This window comes from Hemiscyllium ocellatum, chromosome 36 (genome assembly GCF_020745735.1).
Source record: "Hemiscyllium ocellatum isolate sHemOce1 chromosome 36, sHemOce1.pat.X.cur, whole genome shotgun sequence".
NCBI classification, from domain to species: Eukaryota; Metazoa; Chordata; class Chondrichthyes; order Orectolobiformes; family Hemiscylliidae; genus Hemiscyllium; species Hemiscyllium ocellatum.
Window position 1 is genome coordinate 15,672,635 of NC_083436.1, and position 13,461 is coordinate 15,686,095.

The 13,461-nt window shown below is 39.8% G+C and overlaps 1 protein-coding gene across 2 annotated transcripts in view; it reads right to left on the bottom strand.

Annotated features, from left to right (window-relative positions):
* The window catches only part of mfsd8 (major facilitator superfamily domain containing 8), a 60,125-nt gene that overhangs the window by 974 nt on the left and 45,690 nt on the right, over positions 1–13,461 (bottom strand). For both annotated transcript variants that reach the window (XM_060851392.1, XM_060851393.1), the window contains 3 exons: positions 8,574–8,708; positions 8,383–8,486; positions 336–580 (listed from right to left, as the gene is read on the bottom strand). In XM_060851392.1, the coding sequence (XP_060707375.1) occupies positions 336–580; positions 8,383–8,486; positions 8,574–8,708 (484 nt within the window). The remainder of the gene's footprint in view (positions 1–335; positions 581–8,382; positions 8,487–8,573; positions 8,709–13,461) is intronic.

The window sequence follows — 13,461 nt, forward strand, 5'->3', positions numbered from 1 at the left end:
ACTTCAATGCTACTTGGTTAAAGAAAGGCAGAATATTGGTGCTGAATGTTTGAATACTTTCATTCAAAATTAAATGATGAATTGTGAAATTGAGGACACTAATTTTCAAAAGACTGAAGTAGCAGTTAATGTACTTTCTCTGACTATGGTCTTGGATTACACAAATTTAAAATAAGATGCAAGAATATAAGCTGGAAAGCAAAAGATTGCCACTACACTTAGAAACATGTGATAATACAACCAAGCACATGCTAGAAGAGCATGTTATTGAGAAATCTAGTGTCACATTTTATTCATTGCCTGTTGACATTGTAACCTTACTAAACATCTGTTACCTGAGGCTTTGGTCCAAGAATTTTTGAATACAATGTATAAGTCATAACATTACAGACTGGGTACCCCACGCCAATCAGTACAGCGGAAAGAATGTACTGAACCAGATGGATGCTGGGAATATGCTGACACCACACTTGCTGCACAGGACAACCTACTCTCTCTTCACTAAGGTATAGTGAAGGTTGTGTTAAGAAAGACTCATACTTTAGTTCAGTAGAATTGTAATTGGAAGTGTTCTTAATATCTGTAAATGATAGAAAAACAATTGGGTTATTTATTTTTAACATGCAATTGATTGCCATCAGCTACATCAAGAAGGCAAACAAAAATGAAATACCATACTAAAGTAGCTTACATCTATCTGATGCACTTTTTAGTCATTTACATGCACAGAAATTACTGAATTTACCTTTTTCTTTTGAGAAACTGCATTTATATCCTCAACATCCTAATTGGGATAGTCGTACTTGGCAAACATTGAAGAAAATAACAAAGATGTACAGTGAGAAAGAAGGATTCTAAGAAAGGGATATGCGAACCCAGATATTCCAACAGGGGAAGGTAAGGATTGCTTCAAGTTTGAAAGAAGAAAAATACAAAAAGGTAAAGATTAGTAAGCTGGACAATTGGGTGAAGTTTAAAGCAAACAGGGAGGGGGGGGGGAATTTGAGGGTAATGACAGCAAGAACTTTCTACAAATACATTGAAGAGTAAGGTCAGTGTGAATGTAGGCTTCTGTAGAAAAGAGACAAGGGAAATAATGGGAAAATAGTAAAGTTTCTGAAGAGTTCAGGAGTTGGATAAATACTTTGTATTTTTCCCAGTAGAGGGCACTATTTAGTGTTTTTTGCAATCAATAGCTATTAATGAAGGGGGAGAGAAAATAAAAACCAATGGTGTTAAAAGTTGATAGGGCTCTGGACCTGATGGCTGCATCCTAGACAAGTTAAAGGAAGTAGCTACAGAGATAGTGGATGCCCTGGTTATAATCTTCCAAAAAAAACCTTTAGATTCTGGAAAACTGTCAATGTCACACTTTTTGATTCAAAAATCAGGAAAAAGCAGGTAACTATAGGCCAGTTAGACGAACATTTAAGCTGTTATAATCGATGTAATAGTGTTTTGAAACACAAAGCTAGCATATATTCATGAAGATAAAAATCATTTTAAAATTCTTTTGATGAGGTAACAAGCAGAATAGATGAAGGGAAACTAGTACATGTGACATGTTGGGTTTATTGAAGTTGTTTGGTAAGGTACTGTGTTAGGCTATTTAACAAATGGAGCCTACAGTGTTGGGAGTAGTATACTGAAATGGATAGAGAATTGGGATAAAGGGGGTCATTTTCAGGATTGCAAGCTGTAATTGGTGGAGTATCACAGGGTTCAGTGGTAGGCCACAGTTATTTATCATATATTGAGACTTTTTTTTATCAGTTTGTTTGGTTTGGAGCTGGAAGCTGAAGATGACCTTTGAGCTGTAAACATTTCTTTGTTTTTTAAAAAATCTGCTTTCTTTGAAGCTAAGCCTGTAGGTTAATTCTTGTTCAAAGTAAACTGTAGGTGTTTCAGATGTGATGCATTACGCTCAAAACAGTTGACTAATCTCTGGATATTAACTGGTGCCATGCAGGGATATTGGTGGCAATCAGAGTCAAAGTTTGAAGTGTTTTCTGTCAGAAGGATTATGGCTGTTAAAGCTCAGGACATAGATTTAATTTCTCCCTGGTTATCTGCTCATTATCAATTTATTGAGTCTCTGTTTTAAAAATCAATTGAATATTCTGCATCCACTGGAAGCTATCTACATTCAGCAGTGTCTTCAGCAATAAATCAAGATACAATCCTATGTGCATGTGACATTATGAATCATTAAAGACTGGACAAGTGAAGTGGCTACTTACTTTTGTTTGTCTATGTGAGTGGGGGTTAGAATCAAAGATGACTGGGTTTAAATCATAAACATTAATTAGATTTGCCCTTTTTTTTTTCAAATTTGCTTGACTAACGGTGACCCAATCTACAGAGGGATATATACATAGGTTAAGCAAGTAGGCAAGTGATAGATGGAATATAATTAGGGCAAATTTGAAGTTAGGCATTGGGCAGGCAGAATTGAGGGAGCAAATATTTAAATGAAGAAAGCTGCAATACAGATGGATTTAGAGCCCTTGTGTATTAGATTGTTCAGTGGGTCATAGGGGAAGTTGGCCTTTATTTCAAAGAAAATGAAGTATAAAAATAGGAAAGTCTTGCTAAAAACAACACCAGGTACTAGTTAGACATCAGCTAGAACATTTTGCACAGTTTGGCTCCTTCTTTATTCAAGAACCAATGTAGGTATTGGAGGTAACTAGAGAAGGTTCACCAGGTTGATCCTGGGTATGGGGGAAATATCCTACGAAGAGAGGCTGAGTAGATTGGGCCTATATTCATTAGTGTAGAAGAATGAGGCAACCTTCTGAAGTATACAAGATTCTATCAAGACTTTTCAAGGTAGGTAGAAAGGGTTGTTTCACCTTGTAAGAGAATCCAGGACCACAGGGCATAATCCCAGGCTTAGAAGCCATTTAAATCAGAGGGAAATTTCTTTTGAGCATAGTAAGCTGTGGAATTCTTTACTGCAGACGATTGTTGCGGCTGAGTTAAGTATTTTCAAAGTTGAAATGGACCGATTTTTATTTTAAACTGTAAGAGAATCGGGTTACAGAGGGAAGGCAGGAATGTGGGGTCAGCCACTATCTCTTGATAGATTGAATGGCTTATTTCTGTTCTTACATCTTACAATCTTAAGGACTATATCAACAAAATGTGTTCTGTGCTCCATGACAATTCCAGGTTTATATCTAAACGACCTGCCACTGTACATGACTGCAAAGCCACATTGCAGAGGTGTGTGTGGGACTTGTGTAAGAGTGGTGACAAACATGATTGATAGGATTCATTCTCATGGCTCACTGCTTTCATGTATGCATGGAGCATGTTTCTTCAATGTCTTAGTTGAGAAATCTGCCAATGGGTTCTTTAGTCAACAGATACGTTGTTCCACATGTTAAAGATCAATCTTAATGGCAACCTTGTGATTACAGCCCTAGTCATTTTCTCACCATGTAAGCTTCATGCTTATAATGGGTAACTGTTAAATTATGGAAAAAGACAAGTAGAATAAGGAGGCTTCAATGGTTACATCTCAGCTACTCATAATACTATTTGTGTGGCCTCACCAAGTTGCACAGTTGCAGTCAGACTTTCTTACTTTTATATTCCAACCTCTTGAAATAAGGGTCAATATTCCATTAGCTTTCATGTTTCATAACAAATTCGCCCAAGCTCTCTGCAGTTTTTCTGTTTAAATGTTCTGTTCATCACCTTGATCCAGTATTTCCCCACCTCTAACTTTTCTTTGGTAAATTGAATACTGCGCAGGATTTGACACCCCTTGCACAATGGCTGTTTGTTTGTTTGTGTAGAATATTTCTTATGATTTTTTTTTGTGCTCAACATTTGGGAGAAGATTTGTAGCTCGGGTGCTCGTTGTGGTGGTTCTGGTCGCCGAGTTGGGAATTTGTGTTGCAGACGTTTCGTCCCCTGTCTAGATGACATCCTCAGTGCTTGGGAGCCTCCTGTGAAGCGCTTCTGTGATCTTTCCTCCGGCATTCGTAGTGGTTTGAATCTGCCGCTTCCAGTTGTCAGTTCCAGCTGTCTGCTGCAATGATCGGTATGTTGGGTCCAGGTTGATGTGCTTATTGATTTGAATCTGTGGATGAGTGCCATGCCTCTGGGAATTCCCTGGCTGTTCTCGGTTTGGCTTGTCTTATAATAGTAGTGTTATCCCAGTCGAATTCATGTTGCTTGTCATCTGTGTATGTGGCAGATGTACATGTACACGCTTTGTGCATGTACAAAATGAGTACTCTATTGAAGTATATGTATGTTTGTTTGTTTGTCAAGTAAGCTGTTGTTACGTGGTGCAGTGCCAAACCGACACAGTACAACACTAAAAGCACCCTCTTCACTCATGACTGCTGATAACCATGACCACCTGCCTGCCTATGTGTGTGCACAAAATGCAGTGAGCATGAAGAAAGCAAGCTAACACCTCCGATGCACAGGGTGAGAGGGGTTAGTGTCCCTACTTGCAAAGTGGGCTGGCGGCAGCACTGCAATGTAATATAGCAGCAGGCTCTAAAGTTCAGTATTATTGTACTAAACTTTTATAAAAGTGAGTTAAAGACGTGCCATGACGGTGATGAAGAGCATAGAATATAGATGTGATGAGATTGGTGCTTTGCTGTTGCCAACCTCTGCAGGTAGGTTAGAGGCATTACTGCTCATGCAGCATGCCTCTGAGATATTGAGAGGACACTAACCAAAATGCAAGCCTACAGAAGATGCCAGTGAGCTGTATCTGCTACCTGGGAAAATTGCAACCCACGTGTAAATGAGGTGAGATTTGCATGCATTGATATCAAATAATTAGCTAATTAGTTCCCTGTCATTTACCAGCAAGATTCTCAATCAGGAATAAAGGAGCAGGAGTAAACCCATCAATCCTGATCTGCCATTCTGTGGCCTAACTCCATTTGTCTATTTTGGCCCATGACCCCTAACACCTTTTGCAAAACAAAAATTTAAACTATCTTAACTTAAAATTAACAATTGAGCAAGCGTTCACTGCTGTTTGTGGAAGGGAGTTCCAAATCTTTATCACTGTGTTTGGAAGCACTTCTTCATCGATCTGACCCAATTTCTCAGGCTATGCAGCCCACTTCTAGAATCCACAACCAGTGGAAAGAGTTATCTTTTATCTTTCATGTCTTGTCTTATTAATATCTCGAAGGCACACTTTCAGATCAGTCCTTAACCTTCAAAGTACTTGAGAAAAGAGGTATAATTTGCATAATCTCTCCTCATAACTTAATACCTGAAGTCTAGAAATCATTCTTGTAAGCCTCCACTGAACTCCCTCCAAGGCCAATATATCCTTCCTGAGGTGTGGTGCCCGATCTGCTTACAGTCCTCCAAATGAGGTCTAACAAAGCTTTGATGCAACTGCAACATAACTTCTGCTTTCTTATATTCTCGTCGCCTAGATTTAAGGGCCAGCATCCCATTAATCATCTTGATCATTTTCTTCACCTGTTTGTGGTATTTTAAAGATTTGTGTGCTTGAATCCCCAAATCTCTGGTTAGATTAGATTCCCTACAGTGTGAAAATAGGCTATTTGGCCCAATAAGTCCACACCGACCCTGCAAAGAGTAACCTATCTAGACCTTTTTTACTCCTGCCTAATGCACCTAACACTATGGGCAATTTAGCTTGGCCAATTAACTTGACCTACACAACTTTTGACTGTGGGAAGAAACTGAAGCACTTGGAGGAAACCCACGCAGACACTGGGAGAATATGCAAACACAGTCGCCCAAGGCTGGAATCGAACCTAGGTCCCTGGTGCTGTGAGGCAGCAGTGCTAACCACTAAGCCACCATACTAAAGTCACTTCAGACAGCCACTGTAGTTAATGTCATACCATCTACAAAGCACCCTGATCTGTTTTTGATCCAATATAGATAAATTCAACTTAGTTACATTGAACTCCATCAGCCAATTTTGCCAATTCACTTAGTTGATCAATATCCCTTTTTGTAATGTTATGCTATCATTTACATTAGCAATACCACCATGAACTGTGTCCTCAGCAAATTTACTATATGACTTTCAATGCCATTACCCAAGTCACATGGTGGCTCAGTGGTTAGCACTACTGCCTCAACGCAGGTGTCTGGGTTTGATTCCAGCCTCTGGCAACTGTCTGCGTGGGTTTCCTCCCACAATCACGAAGATGTGTAGGTTAGGTGAATAGAACGTGCTAAATTGCCCACAGTGTCCAGGGATGTGTAGGCTAGGTGCATTAGTCCGGGGTAAATCTAGGGTAGGGAAAGGGGTCTAGGTGGGTTACTCTCCTGAGGGTCAATGGGGACTTGTTTGGCCGAAGGGCCTGTTTCCACACTGTGTAAGGATTCTACTTCTAATTCAAGTCATTAATAAATAGTGAATAATTAAGGCCCTAACCAATTCCTTGTGGGACACCGTAATTGACAGCTTGCCAATTTGAGTATCTACCCTTTTATCTCTACTTTGTCACCTTCCACTCAACCAGTTTCCCAGCCATGTCAGCAATTGGCCCTCAGTTCTGTGGGGTTCTACCTTAACAGTCTGTTATAGACTTCCAGAAAGCATTTGATAAATATAATGTAGTGGACAGGGTAAGGTCAATACATTAGTGACCTGTTCAAAAAATTCGAAGAGGTTTTATGGGGATGACTTACGTGTCATGAATCCATGCTGGCTTTCCCTAATTAGCTGAAAATTTGAGGGGTTCAGTTATCCTGAATCTCTGGTTATAGACTCCAACAATCTCCCTACCACAGGTGTTAGGCTAACTGGTCAGTAATTCCCTGATATTCCTTTTCTGCTCTTTTTAAAAAGAGCAGAGTGTATGTGCAATTTTCAATCCAGAGGGATGACTCCTGGATCTGGGAACTTAAAGATTATACTTCGGGTATCCACAATGTGTGCTCCCCTATTTTAATTAACACCCTTGAGTGGAAGCAGTCAAGTCCTAGGACTTGTCACTCTAATTCCAATAATTTCTTTGAAAAAAAAACCACTTAGTTTTATTCAGTCCCTGTCCCCGATCTAATTGATTTCTTTGTGACTTCCGGCTAGCTATCCTCCTCTTCTATTGTGAATATAAGCCATTGAACTCTTACGCAGAAAACTGCACTTTTTTTTCTCAACTTCAAGGCTTTTTTTTTTCAATTCTTCCACTATTTTCCCAACTCTCTCACCATTATCCTTGATTTGGAGATGCTGGTGTTGGACTGGGGTGGACAAAGTTTAAAAATCGCACAACACCAGGTTATAGTCCAACAAGTTTATTTGGAAGTACTGCTTCTTCAGCCACCTGATGAAAAAGCAGTGCTTGGAAAGCTAGTGCTCCCAAATAAACCTGTTGGACTATAGCCATCATCCTGGTTATTCAAACACTGGGAAATTCTGCTCTACAACAGTTCAAAACCTGTTATGCCCAAGTCATGATTTGGAGGAGCTGGTTTTGGACTGGGGTGGACAAAATTTAAAAATCACACATCAGGTTATAATCCAGCAGATTTATTTGGAGAGATGAGCTTTTGGAGCACTGCTCCTTCACCAGGTGGTTGTACCCAAGGCTCAGTGAACTTTTCAAATAAGCAACTGAGGCCTCAAACAGACTCCCAAACCATATCGCAAAAAGAAGAGCAGCCTTCTGCAATGGAAATTGCTTGTAGGGATCTCAAACAAATGTTGCTGGTGCATTTTACCATGCAAATTAAAATTAATGGTTATTTAAATTACCCTATAAATCATATTTTCATGACTACATATCCAGATGAGCCAAAAAATAATCGAGAGCAGTTGGAACCATGGCTGTTCACAAAAAGAAATCACTTGTGCAAATTAACAATTCAGGGCACTTTTGGCACTTAACAAAATAATGTCCTTCTAAACAGTAATCAGAGTAATTCATCTTTAACAAACGCATAATCATTGTATAGTGAGGAATCTAGCTGAAAATCAAAAGCCTTTCAAACAAATGAAACAAGTACCACTTTTTTTGCTAGCAAGGTGATCTCCCTCCTCAACAACCATGTGGGTAAATTATTTTGACTGCGTTCCCCTAGATATTTGTGAATTTAAATGTTGTGCCAAGTTGACTGAATTCAGAAGTACTTTGAGTTATTTTCAGAAAATGTTCTTGAATAGAAATTAGTCAAAAGATAGTAAGCTTTGCTGGTATTTAGTATCCTGAAAATTTCCAGTAATTTGAAAAATGTTCTACTGGCCAAAGAGCCAAGTAAAACATATATAAAATACACCAAAAAGACCCGAAAACAATCAGCACATTTAACAACAGAAATAACCATGAAGGCACATTGCACATACACTAATACTAAAAAGAAAATACTAGGTCCTTCAGCAGTTGAAGACAAATCAAATGGTACCTGTCCACTGGATTGGAGGGTACTGATTTCCCCAAGGTAGCAAAACAAAGAACCCAAGGAAAATTATAACAAATCCTCCAAGCAGCAACAAATGATCTTTGAATCTGTAAAGCAGACAAAGCAAACATATTATAATAAACCAAAATTTTAAAATAATGAAACTATTTTCAAAAAATTCATTATATGGCTACCTTTTCGAAAGAAGCTTTGTTATCATAAAAGCAACAATGGATTCTACACCAACACCCACCAGTAGAATTCCATTGTACAGGACTGCCTGCTTTGCAGTCCATGCATACATATCCATGGTTAATGGGGTGGCTATCCTGTAAAGAATTCAAAGGAAATCATTTTACAAACATATATTAAATATTTAGCCATAAAACCTGAAAAATCTTACATATTTTAAGCGATGTTTCTAATTATACAGTAACTTATTCAGTGAATCTCTCTTCAGTTCTGTACTTATGACAAGTAGTCAAATTGGCTCAATTGTAACAGTTTCCCACTCCACAAATGCCACCAGAGAGCACTTCCTCTTTTTATTTACAGATCTCTATAGTATTTCGCTTTAACTATGTTTTCACGCTGCTTGTTGGTTTTTAGTCTGTTCCTTCCAGATTCATATCAGAGTCCCAGGCAGCTTTGAACATAACAGATCTATAGAAATTTTATTACAATTAGTTCTTTTTGGCACATGGGTAACAGATTTACTTGGTTTTCAAAACTGTTCTCTCTCATTTCGGTACCCTTATGTATGGAGACCTCAAGATATGGTCTCACCTATGCCCTGTGTAATTGAAGCATTGCCTGCCTACTTCTGTATTCCATTTTCCTTGCAATAAAAAATAACATTCTATTAAATTTCCTAATTACTTGCTGTACCTGCACATGAAACTTTTACGTTTCATGCACTTCGCCATCATATCCTCCTGCAGCTGAAAGGTTTTTGCAATTTCCCCCCAGTCAAATAAAATGCTCCTAATTCTTCCTGACAACATAGGACATTTTCTTCTATTTGCTATATCTTTCCCCACTCACCTAACAACATATCTATATCCTTGGTAGCCTCCTTGTACCGCCTTCACAATTTGATTTCCTACCTAACTTTGTGATATCGGCAAAATTTAACAACCATACATTTGATCCCTTTGACGAAGTCATTGATAGAAACTGTAAACAGTTGAGATCCCAGCACTGATCCCTGTGGCACTCCACTTGTCACATTTTGCGAACTCTGTTCCCATTAGCTACTCTCAACACCATTAGTCATTACTTTTGATACTAACTTATAATATGGCACCTTGCCAAAAGTTTTGGAAATCTAAGAGTTGCACGTTCACTTGTTCTCTTTTTTTTTTGTCTACTTTTTTTTTCCTCTTGAAGACCTCCAATAAATTAATCAATTTAGCCATTAGTCAAATGACTTCCCTTTCATAAAACCATGTTAACACTGTTCGATTACATCGAAATTTTCCAAGTGCCCAGTTATTAACATACTCCATCTTTTTCCGTAGGAGAGATCTTCAGATGGCTGCCTGTAATGTCTTGCTTCTGATCTCCTTTTTCTTGAATAGAGGAGTCACATTCATTATTTTCCAATCTGGTGGAATCTTTTAGGAATCTATGGAATTTTGGAAAAATTAAAGCCTGTATATTTACTATCTCAGAAGCCATCTTGTTTAAGATCCTTGGATGAACATAGGAACACAGGAGCAGAATTAGGCTATTCAGCCCATCAAATCTGTACTGCCATTCAATACCATCATAGCTGATCATCCACTTCGATGCCTTTTTCTCTCACAATGACGCCATATGCCTTTATGTCACTGGTATTTAAAAATCTGTCACTCAATCTCTACTTCACAATTAGTTGATGACTGATTTACCAAAAGCCCTCTGGAGTGGGGAATTCCAAAGTTTCACAACCCTCCAAATAAAAAGAAAATTGCACCATCTCAGTCCTAAATGGCTTCCTCCTTTTTGATTTTAATTTGTCCTCTGGTTTTAGACTCCTCAACCAGAACAAAGATCTTGCTTGCATTGAATCTTCTAAGTATTTTGTAGGTTTCAATTAGATCATTCTTGAGTACGTAGGCAAGGTTCCCCATTCTCGCTTTCATCCCAGAAACCTTTGTACTAATTTTATGACAATAATATCCTTCCTAAGCCAAAGGGACGAAAACTACAGTGCTCCAAGTGCATTCCAGTGAAGTAAGTCTTCACTACTTCCATAGTCAAATCCTCTTGTGATAAAGGTTAACATATCAATTGCCTGACAATATTGCTCACTACACCTGCATATTAGCCTTCAGTGACTTATTGAGAGGGATACCTAGGATCCTTTTGTGCATCTACACGTTAAGAGATTAGAAATAGTCTGCACATTCAGAGAACACCTCTGGGCCGCCCGGACCAACCAACCCAACCACCCCGTGGCTCAACACTTTAACTCTCCCTCCCACTCCACCGAGGACATGCAGGTCCTTGGACTCCTCCACCGGCAGAACATAACAACACGACGGCTGGAGGAGGAGCGCCTCATCTTCCGCCTGGGAACCCTCCAACCATAAGGTATGAATTCAGATTTCTCCAGTTTCCTCATTTCCCCTCCCCCCACCTTGTCTCAGTCGGTTCCCTCAACTCAGCACCGCCCTCCTAACCTGCAATCTCCTTACTGACCTCTCCGCCCCCACCTCACTCCGGCCTATCACCCTCACCTTGACCTCCTTCCACCTATCCCACCTCCATCGCCCCTCCCCCAAGTCCCTCCTCCCTACCTTTTATCTTAGCCTGCTTGGCTACTCTCTCTCATTCCTGATGAAGGGCTTCTGCTCGAAACGTCGAATTCCCTATTCCTGAGATGCTGCCTAACCTGCTGTGCTTTAACCAGCAACACATTTTCAGCTGCACATTTGTTCCTCCTACCAAAATGATAACCTCACATTTTATTCCATTTGCTATGCTCTTGCCCATTCACAGGATCTGGCCAAAAACCTCCAGAGGGTGCTTTTATCTTCCTCAGAGTACATATTCCCAGCCTGCTCTCTGCTGTCCATTCACCTGGAAAAATATAATATATTTGATCCCCACATTCACATAATTGAAGGCCATGATTAGTGAGTCTCTCATGAGCAAATGTGGGAGAGAAACAATCTGTGACTGAAGGAACAGCAAGGAATGAAAAAATTAAGAGGAAAAATGCTATGGAACAGAGGGATTTGGGAGTCCTCATTCATGAATCTAGCATCTACATTCAGTTGGCATTAGGAAGCCAAATGGAATGGTCATCTTTATTTCAAAGGGAATGGTGTATAAAAAGTAGAGAAAATTTGCTATAACTATATAAGGTACTATCCAAACCACATGGAATACTGAGAACAGGTTTGGGTCCCCTATCGAAGGAGGGATAAACTGACAACGGAGGAAGTCTACAGAAGGTTAAATAGGAATGGAGGTTACCAGGAATGAAGGGACTGTCTTATGAGACGACCGTAAGTAGAATGGGCCTATGATTGTTGTAATATAGAATAACGAAAGGTGACTTTAATTGCAATGTACAAGATTCTTAGGGGACTTAACAGAATAGATGCCGAAAGGTTGTTTTGCCTTGGGGGAAGAATCTAGAACCAGAGGGGATAATCTCAGTGTAATGAATTGGTGGAATTCTTCGCCACAGAGATTTGTTAAGGCTGGATCATTATGTATATTCAAGGCTGAAGATAGACAGACAGATGTTTGAATCAGTGACAGAATCAAAGGTTATGGAGAAAATTTTGGAGAAAGTGAGGACTGCAGATTCTGGAGATCAGAGTAGAGAGTGTGGTGCTGAAAAGCACAGCATGTCAGGCAGCATCCAAGGTGCAGGAGAATTGACATTTCAGGCATAAGCTCTTCATCAGGAATTATGGAGAAAAGGCAGGAAAATGGAATTGAGGTTTATCAGATCAGCCATGATCTCACTGAATGGTGGAATAGACTCAATGGGCTGAACGGACTACTTCTGCTCCTACAGTTTATAGATTCTGTGAGCTGTGCATTTTATCGATGGTCCTCCCTTTACCTGGAGCCATTTCTTTTTCCAGGGACCTGGTCTTTTGCCAGGCTCTAAGGGGTGGCATCCGCCAGATCTGTGATGCAGGGGATGAGGCATCTGTCAGGATGAGGGCGAGAAGGCAGCTACAAGAGCAGTAAGTGAAAATAGCAAACTCCGAGGGTGTGAGGGTGTTGGGGGGAGGAAAATGAGAAAGGAGTGACCCAGGAATAGAGATGAGGGAGGAGGCTGCAAGAGAAGCAGGGGAATGGATGCTGCAACTGGATGGACAGGGAGGCTGCAAGAAGGTGAAAACAAAAGCCTCCCTCATTCCTGATGAAGGGCTCTGGCCCGAAATGTCGAATTTCCTGTTCCTTGGAGGAAAAAAAAGCCACAAAGGAGAAAGGATAAAAGTTTTAAACCCGTCAACAATGAAATATTCAGCTAACTTGGAGCAGGAAAACTTGTAATCATGAGGAAATAAAATCTTTGCAAACAAATCAATATGGAATCTCTAAATTAAGTTGAATAGATTCAGGAGCTTAAAGTTGTAGTGGATATGATCCCATGAGGGTGTGGGAGTTGAGGGAAGTTGGTGATTTGGATTGGAAGTCAGGATTGGTATGTCAAGGTAATGCTAAGGATGGTACCAATTACTGTGGTGGGCTGGGTGGAAAGCTTGCCTGTAGGCTTCAACACTTTTTTTCTTCTATTTTAGATTTTGAATAAAATATTCCTCCATTTCACATCCTTCATATCCCCTCACCCCACACACACCACAATGCCCCATGCCCATGAGACCTAATATGTCACCCTATGACACTCTACAGACATGGTGAAAATCCAGGCCTGTGTATCAATTGCTAACTTTTAATTGAAGATTAAGGTTAGGGAGGCAGTGAAATGGGTGATAACTGTCTGGTTAAAAGGTTCCTGTTTTGTGTACTGTTGATGGAAATGCACTAGCTATTACCTCCGTGGTCTCCAGAAAGTATGTTTGAGGTGATGGTTTATTTTGTCTGCAGAAATATGCATCATCTATTTTC